The sequence below is a fragment of the Sus scrofa genome, chromosome 1 (genome assembly GCF_054392235.1).
Source record: "Sus scrofa isolate SSC_HxYL_T2T_F1_AM1 chromosome 1, Sscrofa_HxYL_maternal_Yorkshire_Landrace_v2.0, whole genome shotgun sequence".
NCBI classification, from domain to species: Eukaryota; Metazoa; Chordata; class Mammalia; order Artiodactyla; family Suidae; genus Sus; species Sus scrofa.
This window is the reverse complement of record NC_139383.1, coordinates 175,326,128-175,349,599: the sequence shown is the minus strand read 5'-3', so window position 1 is coordinate 175,349,599 and position 23,472 is coordinate 175,326,128. Positions and strand designations below refer to the sequence as shown.

Below are 23,472 nucleotides of genomic sequence, written 5' to 3'. Positions count from 1 at the left end.
TGCTTTTTCAGGTATGGGGGAGGGCCGGGTGCCATGAAGCCAGTGTGGGTTGTCACTGTTTGGTGGGCACTATTGCGGGCATCCACGCTGGGGGCCACCAGGAAGGGATCCCCAGAAGAGGCCTCCTTCTACTATGGAAACTTCCCACTTGGTATGTGTACTCCTGTGTTGGGTTGTCTGTCTGTCTGTCAGCTTGCCCACCTTAACTGGCTTGCAAAGGAGGTTGGTGTTTTAGCTTCCTTACAGGCAGGACGAGGGAAATAACTCCATGCAGTTGTTCTAAAATAAAAGAGGTTCTTCACGGATTTTTTTTTTTTTTTAAGTATAGAGATAGTAAATGCTAATCAGAGCTAAAATGGTACAGATAAATGCTTTTACTGTATGATGTCTTTCCTCACCCTACAACCCTGCCACACATCCTCCCACTCCGAGGGAGAAGGCCAGGCTGTGGGGGACAGGGCCTGCCTGGTGGTCCAGGAAGAACAGCCCAGGGTCCTAGTTCTGGGTGGGGAGTGGGAGGGGGCTCAGGGCCCAGCCTGGGGTCTCCACTCGCAGGCTTCTCCTGGGGCGTGGGCAGTTCTGCCTTCCAGACTGAGGGTGCCTGGGACCAGGACGGGAAAGGGCCCAGTATCTGGGACGCCTTCACACACAGCAGGAAGGGGAATGTGCTTGGGGACGAGACAGCAGATGTGGCCTGTAACAGCTACTACAAGGTCCAGGTGAGTGATGGGTATACATGTGTATGATTGAACATCAACTAAGAGTTAGGAAGTGACCTACTGAAGGATCCCAGGTGACAACCAAGTACTCTGCTAAACACTCCTGACCCTGAATCAGCCCAGAAGGGAGGGGCTGGTGATGACCAGGGCTTCAGGTGGGGGTGGGGGTATCAGGGTGTGGGAAGGTGGATTGTAGGAGGAAGGGGAATCAGGGCCTCACCTGAGCCAGTGCTTTAGTCCAAGTGATGGGCAATTGAAGGGTTGAGGCTGTGACCTTAGGTCCTACAGGCCACAGTGGCCTTAACCCCGGCCCCTGCATGGGAATAAGCACCCTGTGGAGAGCATGGGACCAGCTCATCCTCAGTTCCTCTGCTTAGCACCTGCTTTCCTCTCTGGCTTGGGGATCCATCACCCAAGTTTATTAGGAACACCCTGATGGATTTCTCAAAGCACCCCCATATCCTATATTTTACTTGACTCCTGGCATAGTCCCAGGAGGAATTGAGGGCAGACAGCATCCCACTTGGGGTGTAAACAAAGAATATGGACAGGAGGGAGCCTTGACCAGGCCCAGCTGACCCTGCACTGCACCTGCCCCCATCTGCACAGGAGGACATTGCCCTGCTGAGGGAGCTGCACGTCAGCCACTACCGCTTCTCCCTGTCCTGGCCCCGGCTCCTGCCCACGGGCATCCGAGGTGAGCTGGGCCACCCTTCTCCAGCCCAGGTGGGGCCCTTTTTGGCCATGTTGGCTTTGGGACATGTCTAGGGTGGGGAGAGAGCCCTTGAGCATGGTTTTCCCAGCAGCATCTCTCATGGGTTCTACAGGTAGCTGGGCTCTCAGGGGTAGATTTCCCACTGTCCGAGACCCGCTGGGGTGACATGCCTTCGCGCCTGTGAAAAGCCACAGGGCCCAAGAATACTGCACTTCAGAAGGTCAAGGCCAAGGCCCTTTCTTGTCAAGTCCCCTTTTATTTTACCTTTAGCTGACCAGGTGAACAAGAAGGGGATCCAATTCTACAGTGACTTCATTGACGCCCTTCTGAAAAGCAACATCACCCCTGTTGTGACCTTGCACCACTGGGATCTCCCTCAGGTGAGGCTGTGCAGGCTTAGTGGCCCAAGGGAGAAGCTCAGCTCAGCAGGAAGGAACCTGATCTAGGTACCCGGGGTTGCCAAGGTGGGACAAAGGATGGGGACTGTGCTCTAACTTGAGAAAGATGACAGGGAGTGAAGAAGAAATGTCTCTACTCACCCACAGCACGGAGGTCACACTGGTTGAAATGATGTTTGTTATAAGTGATAAGCATGAGTTTTGATGTTTTCTAAAACATTAGGCCTAGAAATAACAAGTCAAAATATAAAGGAATTTGGAGTTCCCATTGTGGCACAGTGGAAATGAATCTGACTAGGAACCATGAGGTTGGGTGTTCAATCCCTGGCCTTGTTCAGTGGGTTAAGGATCTGGTGTTGCTATGAGCTGTGGTGTAGGTTGCAGCCCTGGCTCAGATCCTGTGCTGCTGTGGCTGTGTGCAGGCCAGCAGCTGTAGCTCCCATTCACCCCTAGCCTGGGAACTTCTACATGCCATGGGTGCACCCCTAAAAAAAGAAAAAATATATATAAAGGAATTTTCTGGTGCCTCAGTGGGTTAAGGATCCAATGTTGTCACTGCTGTGGCTCTGGTAGCTGCTATAGCTTGGGTTTGCTCCCTAGCTGGGAACTTCTGCAGGCCTCAGGTGCTACCAAAAAAAAAAAAAATACTTGAAACAAACTATAAAGAAAGCAGCATCTTCTGAGCAAGAGTTGATGGGATAATAAGTTTGTTAGCCTTTTTCTCCCAGTTTGTTTGAGCGAGCACCTATGTGCTCATAAATGAGCACCACTCAAGCAATTTCTGTAAAGTTTCAACACGCTTATGAACATCACTATTCAAGAAATTTTTTGATTCATTCCACGAGGCTCCACGGAGATCATGGCCCAGCTGGCAGAGGAGCTGTTTAGTAACTACACCATAGCCACAGCAACATCATGGGATCTGAGCCGCATCTATGACCTATACCACAGCTCACAGCAACGCGAGATCCTTTAACCCACTGAATAAGGCCAGGGATCGAACCCACATCCTCATGGATACTAGTCATGTTCTTAACCCGCTGAGCCACAATGGGAAGTCCAGAACCCACTGTCATGACAGAGGCTTCTAGGAAGTTCCTGACCTTTGCATGGCCCTTAAAAAATCCTAATTAGAGCTTCCATGCCCAGCATTGCATCTTATTTCTTCATATTCTTTATATTCAAGATTCTCTTCCCATAATCAGACCTCTTTCCTCTCATAATTTTTCTTAAATATTCAATCTATCAAGTTCCTTTTAGCTGTGAGAATCTCAAGCTTTCTCTGCTCCCTCCCTCTTGTCAGTATAAGGTATGTCTCCACATTTATGTCGCCTCACAGTTCATCACTGCCCCTGTCTCCAATCTTAATGCCCAAGACCCTTATCTTTGCTCCCCTTTCCACTAAACATCCTCTGTAGCTGTAATCACCCATGTTTCTCCCACAAAATCGGCCAACTGGCTCTAAAACTCTTTTCTAGAGATGGGCCCTTGAGACACTTGCTTTTCTCTCCACTTCTCTGATTACAGCTGCTCCAAGTCAAGTATGGCGGGTGGCAGAACGCGAGCATGGCCAACTACTTCAGCGATTATGCCAACCTGTGCTTCGAGGCCTTTGGGGACCGGGTGAAGCACTGGGTCACTTTCAGTGATCCTCGGGTGAGCAGGGCCCCCCTCCAAGTGGGAAAAGCCACCTCCCAGTCAGGAGTGTACCTTGCTACTTCTCACGGGTCCTATGGTCCCCACTTGCCATCCCTGCAGACATTGGCAGAAAAAGGCTATGAAACGGGCCACCATGCTCCTGGCATGAAGCTCCATGGCACGGGCCTGTACAAGGCAGCACATCACATCATTAAGGTGAGGTGGGTCTTTCTGGGAGGGAAGGGTGGGTTTAAGGCACAGGGGTGAGCCCCAATGTCAGCAAAGCTCACCCCAGAGGCCCAAGCCTGAGCCCAGTCCTCTGCCACTGCACACCTAGCACCTTCACACCATCCCCTTCCTCTCCATGAGGACATATGAAGGACTGTCCAGTCTTCCTGCACCCTGCTGGACACTGCCACCCAGACAACCTAGTGACTGCTCCCTAGGGTTTGCAATCTAGCCAGGGGGCTGCAGCACACGCCTGTGAAAACTTGTCACCTACAGGTCTAAACTGTTTTGTGAGGAATGGTGACATGAGGAAGAGGGATGACAGTGAGCCAGGGGCTAAAGTCTTCAGTGAATGAGCAGAAGTAACTGGAGGTTGAAGGACAGCAGTAGGAAGAGGTTAGGGGTGCTTGTCTGATAGCCTGGATGTCAAAGGACCTGGAGTTTTTGAAGGAGGAAGGAGAAATCATTTGGAAGCAGCAAGAAAGAGCAAGGCAGACACTACCCTAAGGTATGTGGGATGTGAGCGGGGAAAGTGGCGTCTGCTGGAAAGAGCTGTAGCGGAGGCGGCCTTTAGGCCGGCCAGGCTCAGTTAGGGCAGAAATTGAATTAGAAATTGAGAGGAGATGCGGAAGGTAAGTTACAAGGCTACTGGAAGGGCTTGAGAAGCAGGGGAGGGATGGGTCACATTCCAAGATATATAAGAAGGTCCAGGAGATGATGACTGAGGAACAGGGATGTGAGGCCTGACAGGATGATCCCAGTGACCTCCTCAGGGAGGGTGGACAATCTGATCAAGAAGGCAGGCAAGGGACCACTGGGGACATATCATACACCTCAAATGTCAGCAAGAGAACTTTCTCATTCTTTCTATACTTGGCTTAGGATTTCTTAAACTTTGAATATTAAAAGGGCAGAGCTCTGAAAACATCAGTCGGTCACTTGGAGAGAATATGTAGAAAAGGCAAGTTGGCACAGTTTGAATTCCACTACTCAAGACAATTCCAGATACTTGGTACCTTCCTAATTTCCTAAGCAGCTATGCTGAAAGCACTGCCTTGTTTCTGCAGGGGACAACCAGGAACAAAACAAGACGTGTTAGCAAAAATCCTAGAAACAATAAAAAAACACAGAGCGGTGGAGTTCCCTTTGTGGCTCAGTGGTTAAAGAACCCAACTAGTATCCATGAGGATGTGGGACTGATCCACAGCCTGGCTCAATCAGTTAAGGATCCAGTATTGCCTTGAGCTGTGGTGTAGGTCACAGACGTGGCTCAGATGCTGCGTTGCTATGGCTGTGGTGTAGGCTGGCAGCTGCAGCTCTGACTGAATCCTAGCCTGGGAACCTCCATGTGCTGCAAGTGTGGCACTAAAAAGCAAAAAACAAACAAACAACAACAACAAACAAATCCCCACAGAGTGGTGGCTTATCTGTTCAATTTAGACCAAGTTTCCTTTGTAATATAAAGAAAAAGGAAGAAGAAAAAAATAATAAAAAAAAAAGAAAGAAAGAAAGAAAATGGAGGTCAGACTATGGACTGGGCTGTTCAAGGCTGGGCTCATGGGAAGGATAGGACTTAAACTGATCTCCAAGAGTGAGAGGAGAGAAAGGCCACCTTGGGTTGAAAGGAGGGAGGGAGCTGGATGAGGCCAGTACCCCTGACGAAATCCTTCCTCTTCCAGGCCCATGCCCAAGCCTGGCACTCCTACAACAACACATGGCGCAGCAAGCAGCAAGGTGAGCCCTGCCTGCCACCACATGTGTGGGGAACAGTTGAGTGACCAGAGGAGCAATGTCCTTTAGCCTGCCATCCCCTTTTCTTTCTTTTAAGGTCTGGTGGGGATTTCATTAAACTGTGATTGGGGGGAACCTGTGGACATTAGTAACCCTGAGGATGTAGAGGCTGCTGAGAGATACCTACAGTTCTGCCTGGGCTGGTTTGCCAACCCCATTTACGCCGGTGACTACCCCCAAGTCATGAAGGACCGCGTTGGTAAGCCGTGCCATGTTTTAGGACTCCAGATCCCACAGCAACAGTATTGAGCTCAAGTGAAATGACTAACAGGCAGGGGGATGGAAGAACACGCTGGGTTGGTTTGGATGAGGACAATCCAGCCCTCAAAGCATTCAGAACTGGTTACTCGAATCGGGAGGGTGGGGAACACCCAAACAAACTGCTAGGTCCAGAAATTGAGAGTTTCAGAACCTGGGGCGGCGGGGGTGGGGGTGGGGGTGGAATTAGCAATTCTCTGAGCCGCTCTTTCTTTTGTGTTCTGTTGTCCTGTCTTCTGCTCCCTACTCCACTCCATACAATGCAGTCAAGTAGAAGTGAGAAGTCAAAGACACGGTCAAGGGTGGTGTCAGTTCTATTGCTGGTTCTTTCCAGCACGTGAGAAATACTTTCCAAGCTCTGGTTGCCACAGTGTCAGAGCATAAAGAAGACAGAGTTCACAAGGCTGTATTAATTTTGATGCTCTTAACTGCCACATAACAGAAAACTCCCAATAAAATGGCTTGAAAAGTAGGGGATTTATCACCTCACTTGAAAACCAGAAAGAGTGGTCCAGGGATAGTTAATCCAGCCCTCAGGGATGTCTTTGAGAACCCAGACTCATTCTATTTTTCCACTCTGGCACCTTTAGCTAGCCTATCTGCCACTCCCCATGGCCACAGGATGGCTGCAACAGCTCCAGGCATCACACCTTTACACATCAACACCCTGAGACAGATAAAAAGGGACTAACACTGTTATATATGTATGTTTTTAAGAACAAGGAAAATCTTCCCGGGAAACAGCTTCTACTCCCAGCTGAGTTCCCTTTGTGCCTCAATGGACAGAGCTGTCACAAACCCCAAGGTGTCCTATACCGCAAGAGGCTGGGAAGGGGCCAAGACTCCTAGAAAAGATGTGGCCCTTTGGAAAAGGTGAGAGGGAGGGCATAAAAGACAAAAGGTATGGGACTACTGGGAAGGCAACCAGCAATGTCTGGCCATAGGAATACGAACAACTACTGTGTGCTTTGGGGTATCAGCCCATCGGCCCACACCGCCTTAAAAAAACAGACAAGGATAATATTGAAATAGGTTATAATCTCACATACCACAGCTATTTAGATATTTGACTAAGACAGAATGTTTGAGTCAACATTTAACAAATATCCCTTGCTAAAGCACCATTTATCAGACTTATCTGGAATAGGAAGCAGCAAGTTCTAGCTGCAACTCTGCCAACTAACCAGTGAATGATTCTGGGTAAGGTGCCTCACCTCTTCCTGCCTCAGTCTTTTTATCTCAAAATGAAGGGATTAGACAAAATAATCCTTAAAAATCTTTTGACAATAGCAGGGACTGTGACTTGCCTATACATATACCCTCAAATCTTGAGAATGATTTCCTTAAGATGCATCAGGAAAAAGTCCTCCTGATGGGTTAGTGTCAGCGTTCCTGCAAACATACCCATCATTCCCATGGTGCATTTGCTCTCCTGGCCCTCTGCAGAAGCCACTGCAGGTGCCACAACAGGGTTGTACTAAAAGGCCAAATTGATTGCTTCTCACAGAGCAGTTCTTGGACTTAAGGCCAATAATCTCAGACCCCATCAACTCCAAATTCCATAATTCAAGTGGAACAGGACTCAGTTTTCCCCCCTTACAATGTGAAAACCCATCTAAGTAGTTTGGGTTTTGGGTTTGTTTGTTTGAGCTTTATTGAGTATGACTGACAAATGAAAGTTAATATTTTCTTTAGTAGTGAAAGCATTCTGCCTGAAATCTCATTTACAAATTACTTCCAGGCATCTGAAAAGCACTCTTTCATTCACTATAAACATACGAAGAAAGGTAATTCTAAGATCAGTGCTGCCCAACAGAACTTTTGGTGATTATGGAAATGTTCTACATCTCCTGTATCTGTGCTGTTCAATATGATAGTCTGTAGCCATTTGTGTTTATGTACATTCAAATTAAACAAAATTAAAAATTCAATTCTTGGGAGTTCCCGTTAACGAATCTGACTAGGAACCATGAGGTTGCAGGTTCGATCCCTGGCCTTGCTCAGTGGGTTGGGGATCCAGGGTTGCTGTGAGCTGTGGTGTAGATCACAGACGTGGCTTGGATCCCACGTTGCTGTGGCTCTGGCAAAGGCTGGCAGCCACAGCTCTGATTGGACCCCTAGCCTGGGAACCTCCATATGCCGCGGGTTCGACCCTAGAAAAGGCAAAAGTCAAAAAAAAAGAAAAAAAAAAGACAAATAAATAGATAAATAAAAATATAAATTCAATTCTTCAGTGTGACTGGGATTTCCAGTAGCCATATGTGATGAGGGGCTATTGTATTAGACACTACAGGGACAATTCCCATGGTTTTTCTCAAATTACTAGATGTAACTGAGAATAATAGCATGCTAATATTTTTAAGGGATTTAACAATACAATCTTTCCATTCATTTATTCTAATCCAATAATCTCTTTGGAAACATTTTTATGGCTATATTTTAGATCAACTCATAAAAATGTTACTTTTCTTTTTATGTTTAAAACTTTTTTTGCACAGATTCTACAAGGACATGTTTCAAATTTTAGTTTTCTTTTTTTTTGTTTGTTTTTTTAGGGCCGCACCCCCGGCATATGGAGATCTGAGGCTAGGCTGTCTAATCGGAGCTACAGCTGCCAGCCTACACCAGAGCCACAGCAACACCAGTTCCAAGTTGCATCTGCAACCTACACCACAGCGCATGGCAACGCCAGATCCTTAACCCACTGAGCAAGGCCAGGGATCAAACCAGAAACCTCATGGTTCCTAGATGGATTCGTTTCTGCTGAGCTGTGACGGGAACTCCCAATTTTTGTGTTTTTTTTTAAGGCCACATCCATGCATAGGGAACTTCCTATGTGAGAACACTGCTGATCAGTGTATGCACTTTTAAGTACACAATGCTCTGCATCTTTGTTACCTGAACATCTGTCCTGGTACTCTTCCATGTTGGTATATGAAGCATTGCCTTGTTTGCTCTAATGGCTGCACAGTGTGGTAATGATGGACATCCCATCATTTATTGAACTAGTCTCTCCTGATACTAGCAGCTAGTATCACAGCTGTAATTTTCATGCAGATGAATTCCAAAGCCCAAGATGTGGATAACAGCTTTTATGTCAGTCTGCCAGTATCATGGTATGCAACAACAGAATGACTGTGAGAAAAATAAAACTTGGTTAAATTCTATTTTTTTTTTTTTTTTTTTCTCTCATCAGGAAGAAAGAGTGCAGAGCAAGGCCTGGACATGTCAAGGTTACCTGTGTTCTCACTCCAGGAAAAGAGCTACATTAAAGGCACATCTGATTTCTTGGGATTAGGTCATTTTACTACTCGGTACATCACAGAAAGGAAATATCCTTCCCGCCAGGGGCCCAGCTACCAGAACGACCGTGACTTGGTAGAACTGGTTGACCCAAACTGGCCTGATCTGGGGTCTAAATGGCTATATTCTGTGCCCTGGGGATTTAGGAGGCTCCTCAACTTTGCTCAGGTGATTATCACACCAAGCTAAAGGACACTTTTGATCAGAATTCATGCTCAGGTGCCTACATTTTAAATTTAAAAACCTCTATTTCAGAAGCTACTAGATATAAGACTTAAAGAAAGACTAATGCCTACTATAAATAATCATATATATAGATTACATATTATCATAATTACATGTATATTATGTATATATTATTACATATTGAACTTTGGGGTTTTTTTTGGCTTTTTTTCATTTTAGGGCCACACTAGTGGCATGTGGAAGTTCCCAGGCTAGGGGTCAAATCGGAACTATAGCCGCCAGCCTAAACCACAGCCACAGCAATGCAGGATCCAAGCCGTGCCTTTGACCTACACCACAGCTCACGGCAACGTCGGATCCTTAACCCACTGAACGAGGCCAGGGATCGAACCCACAACCTCATGGTTCCTAGTCGGATTGTTTCCGCTGCGCCACAATGGGAACTCCAATATAAAACTTCAAAATAAAATTCTTATTTCATATGTAGTTATTTTGCTGCCCTTCTTACCTGTAATGGAATATGTGGGAAAGAACAAGATCTGAAGTGCATTTTTTCTAAAATTCTTTGTCAAGAAATATAGTCTTTCATATGAACTTGCCTCTTGCCTAAATTCATCTCTAAATAAATATGTTAACTGGCATCTACTTAAATGCTAAACATACCCAATTAGAATATGGCAGGCTTCAATATGTATTCTCATGATCCCTTTCAGGCTCAATATGGCAATCCACCCATATATGTGACAGAAAATGGAGCAACTCAAAAATTACACTGTACTCAATTATGTGATGAGTGGAGAATTCAATACCTTAAAGAATACATAAATGAAATGCTAAAAGGTAAGGTACAAACCAAGACTGTCTTCATAATATCTTTCTATTTAACTTGGACAAAAAATTGATAATAAATGAATTGACTAAAACTGGTTTCTCATAAATAAAGACATTTATGTGAAGACAGATTACCTTTACACTATTACTTTTCCAAGTAAATGAAATATATTAAAAATGGAACAAAATGTTTTTGCAGCTATCAAAGACGGTGCTAATATCAAAGGATATACTTCCTGGTCTCTGCTGGATAAGTTTGAATGGGATAGAGGATACTCAGATCGATATGGATTCTACTATGTCGATTTCAACAAGAGAAACAGGCCACGCTACCCAAAGGCTTCAGTTGAATATTACAAGAAGATTATCACTTCCAATGGGTTTCCCAATCTGAGAGAGGTAGGAATAATTGATGTTATCCATTCTGGATTTTAGAAGAGCTGGCCAGCTGTGATGCACAAAATTTGGCAAGCACCTGGGAGGGGTATATGGGAATGAGGCCCTTTGTCTCTCCCCTAACTCACACCACCTCTGCTTATTTGCTTAGAATGGGGTAAGGACACCTCAAAATGCAATCCTAGCACGCAGAGCATTAAGGATGGACTAGAGTTATATAGGAGTCTTATTTCCTTTAGGTTTTGATAGTCAACAGAGACTCTGAGTTAAGTTTTATCCTAAATGTTGTGTCTTAATACAAACAAATACTACCCATTCTTCAACATACATGAAAAGTTAAAGTAAATCAAATGTATAATGACCATATACAATTTTCAAGCCTCTTCCCAGACATACAAATGCACTAGTCCCAAAATTAGATTTACAGTAATAAAAAAATAAAAATAACCCTTTAAAACCTCCCATTTTCAAGGTCCTGCTGTATAGCACAGGGAACTATATTCAGTCTCTTGGGACAGACCATGATGGAAGATAATATAAAAAAGGGAACGTTTATATGTATTGCTGGGTCACTTTGCTGTATAGCAGAAGTTGGCACATTATTGTAAATCAATCCTACTTTAATAAAAAATTTAATTTATTTAAATTTATTTTTTATTGTTACTTCCCTAACACACTTTTTTTTTTCTTTTTTCCACTGTACAGCATGGGGACCCAGTTACACATACACGTATACATAATTTTTGCTCCCATTGTCGTGCTACATTGTAATTTTTAAATTTTAAAAATAAAAAAATTAAAATTAAAAAACCGTCCCATTTGCAATAACCTACAAGTTTTTTTTTATCAGCTCTCTACTGTTTATCAATGTTGCTGAACCTAATGGCAGGGAATTTAAGTTGTAATTTAGAGTGTCTTAATAAAAAAAAAAGTCTCACTTGTTTACCAACATTCTTTTAGGATGAGACTAGTGGGACTGTAATTTGAAGCAGTGACTGATAGCTATCAGGCATTACTAGAAAAGCACTAGATTATTAGCTCAAGAATAAAGACTGTTTTTTGGTTCTCTCACAATGATGCACATGGGTGTCCAATAAATATTAACTGATTTAAACTATATGGAGATTTAAGAAATTTATTTCTTACCCAACATTAATTACAAAAATGATTTCAAACATAAAAAAAAAAAAACTAGTCTAAAACAACTTTACTCATCAAGTGGGTTTTTATCAGGTGGAAAGTTGGTACCTCAAAGCCTTGGAAATTTGCTCTATCAACAACCAGATGCTTGCTGCAGGTGAGTTTAATTCTCCCCTTTGATAATAAAACCATGTTAATTAAATAATAGTATTACCAATGTATCAAAAGGTGGACCCACCTTAAGTCAATCTTCCAAAATAACATGATTAGAAAGGAATCTTTTTCCTTTACTTCGAAGCAATGTCAAATTTCTATCAGCATTAAAATATATTTTAAAAAATCTACCATGAAACAGAAATATTTTAGGAGTTCCCTTGGTGAGGCAGTGGGTTAAAGATCCAGCATTGTTAATGCTGTGGCTTGGTTCAATCCCTGGTCCTGGAACTTCTGCATACCATGGTGTGTCACCCCCACCCCCAACCTACCCAATTTATCTACTCTAGTTTAATTCTTTCTGAATCATATTGCGAATTTTATAAATCTACTATTGTGTTGGAGTTCCTATTGTGGCTCCGCGGAAATGAATCTGACTAGCATCCATGAGGACACAGGTTCAATCCCGGGCCTTGCTCAGTGGGTTCAGGATCCAGCTTTGCTGTGAGCTGTGGTGTAGATCACAGACTTGGCTCGGATCGCACGTTGCTCTCTCTGGCTGTGGTATAGGCCAGGCAGCTACAGCTTCGATTTGACCCCTAGTGCAGGTGCAGCCCCAAAAGACAAAAAAAAAAAAAAAAAAAAAAAAAGAAAGAAATGCCAACACATATTGTTTCTTTGAATTTTGTCTTTCTCTCTATATAAAAGTAATAAGAGAAATATGCTTCCTATTTGAACAAATCATCTTTAATGTGGTTTCAGAGGTGGAAAATGTTAGACTAAATCCTACAATTTCAGCTGTTTTCATAGGCCAACAGACTACTGTTCACTTTAACCTTCATCTAAATAATCAAGCAATATTAGTATTCCATTAAATTAAAACAAACTTAATGTAAGAGACATGGTGTAGAACTTACTGTTGAGCCTATGAGCTCCATGGGAGGAGGGCCTGTGCTTTATCTCAGTAACCAAAGAGATAAACATTATACCTGGCACAAACATGAAAGGAGGTATTATGTAAATATCCACTACTATATTAATGTACTTGAATATGCTTATCAAACTCTTAGCTATGTTAAGAATCACCATAAAAATTTCAAAATAGAAATTCTTATACCTCTTAAGATATGCAATAACATCTTTTTTTTTTTTTTTTTGGTCTTTTTAGGGGTACACCTGTGGCATATGGAAGTTACCAGACTAGGGGTCAAATCAGAGCTACAGCTGCCAGCCTACACCACAGCCAAGACAATGCAGGATCCAAGCTGCATCTGTAACCTGCACCACAGCTCACGACAACACCAGATCCTTTACCCGCTGAGGGACGCCAGGGATCGAACCCACGTCTTCATGGATACTAATTGGGTTCGTTACCACTAAGCCACAATGGGAACTCCTGCAATAATATCTGTGAAAGGCTACATATGTTTCCTAAGGAATTTTCTTTCCTAAATCCCCCCAATAAGAATTATAGAGACTGTGGAATATGGCTGCTAACATTCTGAGTAAGCATAAGTGTTGGCAAAGACTTTACTACAGTACCTGTGGAAGAATCAGATTTAAGCATCCTTTATTCATATTTTCTGAAATATCTTAAAAAGCCCTCAATTTTTTTTAACACTTAATTCACCAGGTTCTCTTTTATGCCAAATTAAAATAATGTGAAAGTGTGATGGTGCCATTTTCCAGGTTTTTTCAGACAGTTGAAGTTTTCAGGATGAAGCTACATTCACCACAATGACCACATTCTATTCTGCTGTGTTCTCTCCCTCACTGCAGAGCCTTTGCTAAGTTACATGCAGATTGTATCCGAGATCGTGGTGCCTACAGTCTGCACCCTCTGTATACTCATCGCTGCCGTTCTCCTGGTGCTCCTTCTGCGGAGCCTGAGCTGAGACAGGGTCATCCGTTTTGTAGCTGCATCTTTCACAGAGAACCTCCAGGATCTTCTTCAGGGGCGTCCTCATTTTTCTGCTTCGAAGATTTACATACATTTCTGTTTTCAGGTTCTCTGATGATTATCTTTTCTTTTTTCCTTTTTTATTTTTTATTTTTTTGACTTGTGCTGGAATTTAAGAATTAGAAAATAAAAACAAGCATAAATGAAACAAAAATTCACCTATAATCTCATCCCTCTCAAAGTCAATGTTAATATCTTGCTGTATTATGCAAGATTTTAAGAAAATCAGTGTGTATTATGCACCAATTTTCATTTTGCAACATTATTTTCTGATTTGATTTCTCATTTTAAAATGTGTCAAGAAATAATATTTTAATGTAGAAATGACTTCCATTTCAGCACTGCCCTATACATAACAGTCCTTTCAGGCTGTAAATTCCATCAAGCAACCTTGAAAAAGCGTTGGTGGGGACCAAGTAAATGGGCCCATACGCTCTTTTAAGAGAAATTTTCTTTTCTTTCTTTTTTTTTTTTTTTTCTTTTCTTTTCAGGGCACCCGTAGCATATGGAGGGTCCCAGGCTGGTGGGGAGCGGGGTGGGGGGGGAATTGAATCAGAGCTGTAGCTGCCAGCCTACACCACAGCCACAGCCATACAAGATCTGAGCCACATCTGCAACCTACACCACAGCTCACAGCAACACCGATCCTTAACCCACTGAGCAAGGCCAGGGCTCAAACCTGCGTCCTCATGGATCCTAGTCAGATTCATTAACTGCTGAATCACGACAGGAACTCCAAGAGAAATTTTCTTATTCTAAATTAATTTCCTTTACTCAATGAAATACCTCAAAGAAAATATCATTTAATTTATATATCTTCTCTGTAACTAGAGAGTCTGCTTTTTTTTTAAAAAAAAAAGCCCATTTTATTCTTAGCTAAAATGCTAATATCCATTTATTTGGGTACAAAACACAACTCAAAAAAGAATGATATTAGGCATTTTATGCATTATTTGACTCTATTTAATGTTGTTTCTGAAACACAGAAATAGTAAGATAACAGAAAAGGCTATTCCATTAATCCTTTTGGTTAATACTAAGCAAACATTTGGTTAATACAAGTAAAACATTTTAAAAAGGGTATTTATATCTGGGGCTCAGTCCTACAACTGGGCTGGGTTACAACTGTTTCTAACAAAATTTTGCTTTTAATGTCCATATAACCTATTAATAGGGTTTTTCTCTTCCATCAATGGTTTTTTTTTTTTTTTTTGTCTTTTTGGTTGTTGTTGTTGCTATTTCTTGGGCCGCTTCCGCGGCATATGGAGGTTCCCAGGCTAGGGGTTGAATCGGAGCTGTAGCCACCAGCCTACGCCAGAGCCACAGCAACGTGGGATCCTAGCCGCGTCTGCAACCTACACCACAGCTCACAGCAATGCCAGATCGTTAATCCACTGAGCAAGGGCAGGGACCGAACCCGCAACCTCATGGTTCCTAGTCGGATTCGTTAACCACTGCGCCACGACGGGAACTCCCATCAATGGTTTTGAAATCAAACTCTCTTTCTACATATATACTGATTTCAGTTGCAAAGACATTACCATTCAAAACGTTTTTTTTCATTTCTCCAGTTTTATTTATTTATTTTGCTTTTTAGGGCCACACCTGAGGCATATGGAAGTTCCAAGGCTGGGGGTCCAATTGGAGGTATAGCTGCCAGCCTATGCCACAGCCATAGCAAAGCGGGATCTGAGCCTCATCTGTGACCTACACCACAGCTCACGGCAATGCCAGATCCTTAACCCACTAAGCAAGGCCAGAGATTGAACCTGCATCCTCATGGATACTAGTCAGATTTGTTTCCACTGAGCCAGGACTGGAACTCCCTGTTTCGCCAGTTTTAGAATTAAACTGTCAGTTGACTACAAAAGGTATAAAGGAAATTGAAGACTTGCACTGCTCAATGACACCCAGTAAATCCTTTTATGTGATTACTAATAATCCATATTTCAAATATATTAAATCAGCATTTATGGGAGTTCCTGCTGTGGCAGCGGGTCAAGAATGGGACTGCAGCAGCTCGGGTCACTATGGACGTCACCCTGGCCCTGCACGGTGGGTTACGGATCTGGCATTGCCAAAGCTCTGGCTTGGATTCATTAAGTATTTGGAGAGAACAAAAAATGAACATACTACCTTACAGAGGGCCCCATCAGCATCCTTCACTTGAAATGCACCTGGCTGCAGGTAACCATGTTAATAAAGGATATCCTTTCTTCCAGGCTACCGTTTAATGTTAATTCAGAAAAATCTACAACCAGAGAGACAGATAAAAATTGATTACCACCCTGCTTTTCTACTAAGTATAGTGCTGAATTTTGCAATAATCAGGAGGTAGTTTGAATTACATGTCTTCTACTTTCAGAGAATTTATTAGATAAAAATCAGCAGACAATTCCTTTAAATAGTCAACCCTCTTGATGCATTGAAAATGACTAAACAAACTAAAAGATAGAGCCAATTTTTAAAACTTATATATTTTAAATTTGGTAGCCTACTGCTTTAATTTTTGTGCCTCCTCCATTACAGTTAAACAACTGTCTTTTCCCAATCATAATATGTATTTCACAAAACATTTTCTGCTTAAGATTTACAGTCCTAGGGCTAGATACATATCTATTTTTTTTTCTCCTGAAGCCTTCTATATTTCAAAAATAAATGACACAGTTAACATTTAGATGAGTTCACATCCACTTCCTTGTGGGTCAAGGTTTTGGTTTTCATATTCCAGCATTACCAACAATCATTTGCCAAGCACCCCTTGGATGAGCAGCATTTTACTGGACACTGTTTTTCTCCCCCATTAACTCCGAAGCCTTATTCTCTCTTCCTAGGGCAGCTAAAAGTACACTTTTCTCTCTTTATTCTTCCAGATTTTGATATTAACTATCAAAACCACTAGGTAACTTGAGAAACTAGTATTCAACCTAAGTGCTCAGTTCAATGAAACAGGAAGTCTAATTTTGTAAATGCCTATGATCTTTGGCAAAAAATAAATGATTATTAGGCTTTAATATTTACAATTGAGGACTATTTATATTCCCAGCCTTTCAAATCTTCTTGAATTCTGTCTTAAAATTATTAGATTTTATTTTGGATGATCCTTGCAATATAGGAGTCAGCCATTTAAGAATTATGTAAATAGAAGTTTCCGTTGTGGTGCAGTGGAAACAAATCCAACTAGGAACCATGAGGTTGCAGGTTCAATCCCTGGTTTCACTCAGTGGGTTAAGAATCCGGTGTTGCTGTGAGCTGTGGTGTAGGTCATAGACACAGCTTGGATCTGGCGTTGCTATGGCTGGATCTGGCGGAGGCCGGCGGCTACAGCTCCGATTTGACCCCTAGTCTGGGAACCTCCATATGCCATGGGTGTGGCCCTAAAAAGACAAAAAGACGAGAAAAAAACAGAATTGTATAAATAATCCTGCTGTATACACAGGGAATTATATCTAATCACATATGATGGAAGATAATATGAGAAAAAGAATGTGTGTAATATATATGTATAACTGGCTCACTTGGCTGTATAGCAGAAATTGATAGAACATTGTAAATCAAACTATAATTTTAAAAAAATTTTAAAAAGAATTATACAAATAAGAGATGACAGCACCACACAATCCACGTGCACAAAGGAAACAGTTTCATAGTACTTACTGAGGAAGACTTAATGGGTCAGCTAATTATTCTAGCCACGGAGAAGGGATTAGAGCAGAAATATCATCACTGTTTTAAACAGTGCACAGGAATGTGAAGTATGAGCTGGCATTTCCATTTTATAATCTATTTTATACCCATGTCCCTATTGCTTGACTCTTTTAATAAGTTCCTCTAGCCAGGATGATGAGAAAAAGCACTTTTTCATGATTTTTTTTTTCCCCAGAAAAAATAGGCTTATACCTGGAGTTCAGGAAAAGAATTTAAAACTAGGCACAAGAGCTCTAATGATAAGCTCTACTGGTAAACTTAGTTTATTTTCTAATGGAATAACTGATGTGAAAAGACTACAAACCATCTTTACCAGGTTTATGAAAACTCAGATGGTCGAAAGGTGGGCTGTCACTCAGTTGCCAAACTGTTTTCACCTTCTTTTGACCACTATTTATTTCCACTCTCCATTTCTGTGGCTTCTCACTAAGGAAAGAAAAACCGTCAAAGAAAAGTAATACCTAGTTCCTTCCTTCTTTAGTCACATAGAAAAGTCCTTCTGTGATAAGCACTGAGGAGGAAGAAGAGATGGAGCAGTCACGATACTCTCAGATTTCCCTGGTGGCCTACAGTACTCTCTCTCAAGAAGCACAATCAAGAGTGGGAGAAGAACAAGAACATAAATAACAGTTGATGGAGCCACTATGGAGAACATTGTGGAGGTTCCTTAAAAAAAACACCTAAAAATAGAGCTACCATATGATTTAGCAATCACACTCCTGGGCATATATTCAGAAAAGATGAAAACTCTATAATTGAAAAGATGCATGCACCCCAATGTATAGCACTATTCACAATAGCCAAGACATGGAAACAACCTAGTGTCCATCCACAGATGAATGGATAAAGAAGATGTGGTACGTATATGCAATGAAATGCTACTTAGCTATAAAAAAGAATGAAAGAATGCCATTTGCAGCAACATGGGTGGACCCAGAGACTACCATACTAAGTAAGAGAGAAAGACAAATACATGATTTCATTAATATGTGGAATCTAAAAAATAATATAGGCATTTCTGATATAGCGCAGTGGGTTAATGATCCGGCTTGTCTCTGTGGAGGTGCCGGTTTGCTCCCTGGCCCAGCATAGTAGGTTAAGGATATGGTGTTGCTATAGCCATGGGGTAGGTCGTAGCTCTGGGTCTGATTTGATCCCTGGCCAAGGAACTTCCACATGCCGTGGGGTGGCCAAAAAATTAAAAAATAAAAAATAATACAGGTGAACTTATATACAAAACAGAAACACGGAGTTCCCTGGTGGCTCAGTAGGTTAAAGGTTCAGCATTGCTATTGCTCTCTGACTTGGGTCTCTGCTGTGGCATAGTTTTGATCCCTGGCTCCAGAATTTCTGCATGCTGTGGGTGCAGCAAAAAAACAAAAAACAAACAAACAAAAAACCATACACAAAAATCCAGAAACAAACTCATAGATATAGGAAACTAACTTATGGTTACCAAAAAGAGGGGAGGGTTAAATTAGGAGTATGGGATTAAAAGACACACACCTCTATATATAAAAGAGATGAACAACAAGGATTTACTGTAAGCTATAAAGGAAACAATATACAATATCTTATAATAATTTTAAAAAGACTCTAAAAATATACATATAACTAAATTACTCTGCTGTACACCTGAAACTAACACAATATGGTGAGTCAACTATATTTCAATAAAAAATAATTATTCAATTTTGAAAAATGCTATAAAAGAGAAATAAGGAATATGAGAGGGGATAATAAAAAGGGTAATTTAACTCTGACTGGGATTGTGCAGTTGGAAAAGAATCCTCAGAGACTGTGGCCTTCGAGCTGAGCTTATAATGAAATTGTGAGGAGTCAGTTAAGCAGACAAGGTCCCAGATGAAGGAAGGACACGGCTGTAGGCACCGAGGGGTAAGTACGTGTGGTGCCTGAGGAAATGCAATAACACAGTATCTCTGACTCAAAAGCAGAGTGGGAAGGTGTGGTGGCAAATGAGCCAGAAAGGCACAGAGGCTGGGTACAGACAGTCTGGCAGATCATACACGGGGGTGGAACTCTGTTCTAAAGGTAAGGGAGTGGAGTTCCCGTCGTGGTGCAGTGGTTAACGAATCCGACTAGGAACCATGAGGTTGCAGGTTTGATCCCTGGCCTTGCTCAGTGGGTTAGGGATCCGGTGTTGCCATCAGCTGTGGTGTAGGTTGCAGATGCGGCTTGGATCCTGAGTTGCTGTGGCTGTGGCGTAGGCCGGTGGCTACCGCTCTGATTCAACCCCTAGCCAGGGAACCTTCATATGATGCAGAAGCGGCCCTAGAAAAGGCAAAAAGACAAAAAATAAATAAATAAATAAAGGTAAGGGAGCCATTTAAACAGAAAGGAGTCATGATGGGATTTGAATTTTAGGAAGCTCACTTTGTGACATAAAGTAGGAAGATAATGGAGGCAGAAGGTAGATAGGAAAAAGGATTTTTTCCTGTCCTTAGCCCAGGTATGAAAAGAGCAGATGTGAAATAAGGCAATGATGATGTGAAGGAGGAGAGAAAGGAGAGGATTCAAGAGTTTGCTAGGAGGTCAGGACTTGGTAACCATTTCAAGGAGGGAGGAAGTGACAATAATAAGTGGAAAATAAGTCCTGGGTTTCTGTTTAGGACATTAGGCGGAGATTAATGATGGCTACTTGAGAGGAACATAGGAGGTGGAAGTGTTAGGAAGAGGGTGAAGAGTCTGAATTTGAGGATTCACATGGCTATGAAGCTCAGGAGAAGCAGGATACAGGTTATGAATTATATCATTAGCCCAGAGGAACTGAAGCTCTGGGTGTGAATGCAATCACCTCAGGAAGACAGAAGAATGTAAGAAAAGAGGGCAGAGGGTGGAGTTCTGTTGGACACTCACATATAAAGGAAGCAGAGGAAGAAGATTTTTTTTTTTTTTTTTGCTTTTTAGGGGTGCACCTGTGGCATATGTAAGTTCCCAGGCTAGAGGTCAAATCGGAGCTACTGTTGCCGGCCTATGCTAGAACCACAGCAACACAAGATTGGAGCCCCGTCTGACCTTCAAGGCCAGGGATTGAATCTATACCCTCATGGATACTAGTCAGATTCATTTCCATTGTGCCACAATGGGAACTCGGAGGAAAAAGAATTTGAAAAGAGAACTATTCAGTCTTGGAGGAGGTGAGAAGGATAGAGGTAAAATTAAGACAGAATGTTATGAAAATAAAGGAAAGGGATAGGTTCAGGAAAGCAATAGTGGGAGTTCCCATCGTGGTTCAGTGGTTAACGAATCCAACTAGGAACAATGAGGTTGCGGGTTTGATCCCTGGCCTTGCTTAGTGGGTTAGGGATCCAGCATTGCCGTTAGCTGTGGTGTAGTCCGCAGATGCGGCTCGGATCCCCTGTTGCTGTGGCTCTGGCGTAGGCCGGTGGCTACAGCTCCAATTAGTCCCCTAGCCTGGGAACCTCCATATGCCGCAGGAGCAGCCCAAGAAAATGGCAGGAAGACAAAAAAAAAGGAAAGCAATAGTGTTAAATGCCACAGAACCTTATAAGCACTTATTTAGGGATAAAGAATTGCTGGGCCAGCTAATTACACAAGGGGCCAAAAAATACTTCTCCTGCAAGTGTCCTCTAGATTTGGCAAATAGAAGGTTACTGGCAATCTTTGTCAACCAATTTCAGGGAAATGATGGGGTTTGGCTAACAATTTCAGGGATTACAGGGAGGGTATAAATAGAGTGGCTTTAGTATGAGAGGAATTCCAAGTCTATTACATGCTGAGAGAAGAGTTGGGGGGACCCCGATTTGAGGGAACCTTAGTGTTCATGTGGATGGCCAATCTATCATCTTAGCTTCACTACCATATCTCTCAAACCCCAAATCTTTTTCTCGCTCCCACAGCCACAATCTTGACTTTGTTGTCATTACCTTGACCACTTTTCTCCCAATTTGTCTCTTCCCTTCCGGCTAAAGTTTCTGCCCTATCCTATGAAGAAATTACAAATTGAAAGAAAAATGAAAGAGTAAGAAGACCAATAGTCTAAAAAGAACAGACCAAAGGTCCAGGGGAAGGATGAGGAAAGACTCTACCAGACTCCGTTCAGAGAGTGGGAAGCCGAGGAGTATGGTTTTAGGGGTGAAGCAACTCTGGGTCATGAGGTTCCCCATGAAACAGACACTGAAATTGTCTAGAATCATGACTGGACTTGAAGTATAACTGAAAGATTAAATTACTTACTTTTGATACAAATTTTTTATAGCAGTTGGTCTGATTGGCAGCTGGAAAATGTGTTGCTCATCAAGAGGATTTTGTTTATAATATTTTATGCAAGATCTAAAAAGAAAAAAAAAAAAAAAAAAAGAATTGCTTTGGGGAAAAATGCCACTTGGAGATAAAGGCTTTCTGGAAGTCTAAAGCTCATTAAGGAAATATCCAAACAACACTTAGGTTATGTTTTTTCTCTGAAAGGAAATTTCATTCACTTTTTAAAAATTAATAGTGAACATAAATTTATTTAAGTTGAGCTCAAGTAAAGGTTTAAATGGGGAGAAAGATATATGAAAAACAAAAAGGCAAAAGAAAAACAAAGATATAGCCTCCACTATTTCCCAAGTATGGGGAATTAAAGAGTTAATTCATATATTTTAATTCATATATTCTACTGATATTTAATGGGGGAAAAAAAAACAGTAACAATTTCAAACTTTCCCCTTTACAACTGAGGCAAATTCTAATTTTGGAAAAGGCAATGTACTTTTCCTTTCATGGGGAAAATGAAACCCAGTTCTTCCACTGGACAGTTTACTTATTTCCAATTTGAAGCTTCAAATTATACACATAAGACACCAGCAATCCATGTACAAGGATTATTCTAAACTGTTTTTAGTCAAACTTACTGACAGAATCTCTAAAATTTCAGCAATACTATTCAGAGAGGTCTGATAATGAAATCTGATTCCATTCAGTTACCATAAGAATGACCGGCAAAGATTAGCTTGACCATATTTATAAAGATGTAAAGAAAAGAGAAGGAATTAATATTTATTAAGTACCTCTTGTCACGTACTTTATACACATTACATGCTTTTCTAGGTGAAAAAACAAGATGCAGTGAAAGGAAACTTCGGTAGAAAGGATGTGCTAGAGCCAAGTGTCCAACCTGATTCCTTCTGAGTCCAAACCCTTTCCTTTCATGGCAACGACTTAGAACCTTTCTGCTATTGTGAAGACAGGGTGACACATCTTATCCTAACTGATAATAAAAAAATGCACTTATTTCGGCTGCAACTATTTCCAAAGAGAGTATGTTTTTATGTATGTAAACAACAGAATACTTACTGTGTTAAAGAAAAGAGAAGCTCATGTTGAGGTTTAATGAAAAGCATGCAACTGACTACTATTTCAAGAATATGGTGAAGTTTTTGAACACGATACACCTTTTCATGTGTATCTACTGATGGAGAAATGAAATACTCCTGGAATGAGAAAAGGGACAAACAAAAGAGGGAGTTAAAGAACAAGTGGAGTCTCTGGAAAGAATTAACTATGACTGCTAAACCTAAGTATAGATGCAAGCTTAAAAAGGGGCAAAAGAAGACAGGAGGCAGGCTAGATAGCTTTTCTCAATTCAATACTATTTCTCAAACTAAACTCTAAGTAAAGTCTTCACTGAGAATGTTCTAAGCAAACCATTATACATATTTTCTGATAAAGGCAAATCACAGAACTGCTTCACCAAGGAGGGCCAAGTAGGCAACTACTACCACCCACCAAACTCTCCAGAGGGAGAGAATGGCAACTTCACAAAATAATTTTTAACTTCAATACACTTGTTAGGTTGATGGGAACATTCACCAATAAAAACAGATAGTAAATCTGAAGTACCAAGAAATTAAGTAAGTGCATTGATAAGCTTCCATTAACATATACATTACTGGTAAATTGGCATGACCCTTTGGAAAAGAAAGTTGGCAATGCTACTATGTCAAGCATCACAAAAAGTGCAGTCCTTTTTCTGAGAACCCATCCTAAGGACATAAGCCATGGTAAGTATGGTAGGTGGAATGC

General features: G+C 41.8%; 2 protein-coding genes across 5 annotated transcripts in view; one reads left to right on the top strand and one right to left on the bottom strand.

Annotated features, from left to right (window-relative positions):
* Nucleotides 1-33: 33 nt before the first annotated feature.
* LCTL (lactase like) lies at nucleotides 34-13,651 on the top strand. Its single transcript, XM_003121742.7, has 13 exons — nucleotides 34-151; nucleotides 556-719; nucleotides 1,329-1,416; nucleotides 1,705-1,814; nucleotides 3,360-3,488; nucleotides 3,591-3,686; nucleotides 5,378-5,432; nucleotides 5,527-5,688; nucleotides 8,944-9,218; nucleotides 9,950-10,076; nucleotides 10,267-10,466; nucleotides 11,697-11,760; nucleotides 13,536-13,651. The coding sequence occupies exons 1-13, from the start codon at nucleotides 34-36 to the stop codon at nucleotides 13,649-13,651; spliced, it is 1,704 nt and encodes a 567-aa protein (XP_003121790.5).
* Nucleotides 13,310-23,472, bottom strand: part of ZWILCH (zwilch kinetochore protein) — a 44,539-nt gene continuing 34,376 nt past the window's right edge. The window contains exons 15-19 of one of the 4 annotated variants that reach the window (XM_021100315.2): nucleotides 22,744-22,880; nucleotides 21,643-21,738; nucleotides 17,729-17,850; nucleotides 15,853-15,967; nucleotides 13,310-13,821 (exon numbers count right to left, since the gene is read on the bottom strand). In XM_021100315.2, the coding sequence (XP_020955974.1) occupies nucleotides 15,879-15,967; nucleotides 17,729-17,850; nucleotides 21,643-21,738; nucleotides 22,744-22,880 (444 nt within the window). In that variant the 3' untranslated portion in view covers nucleotides 13,310-13,821; nucleotides 15,853-15,878. The remainder of the gene's footprint in view (nucleotides 13,822-15,852; nucleotides 15,968-17,728; nucleotides 17,851-21,642; nucleotides 21,739-22,743; nucleotides 22,881-23,472) is intronic. The other 3 variants (XM_021100319.2, XR_014817156.1, XR_014817157.1) reach the window with 3 other exon arrangements.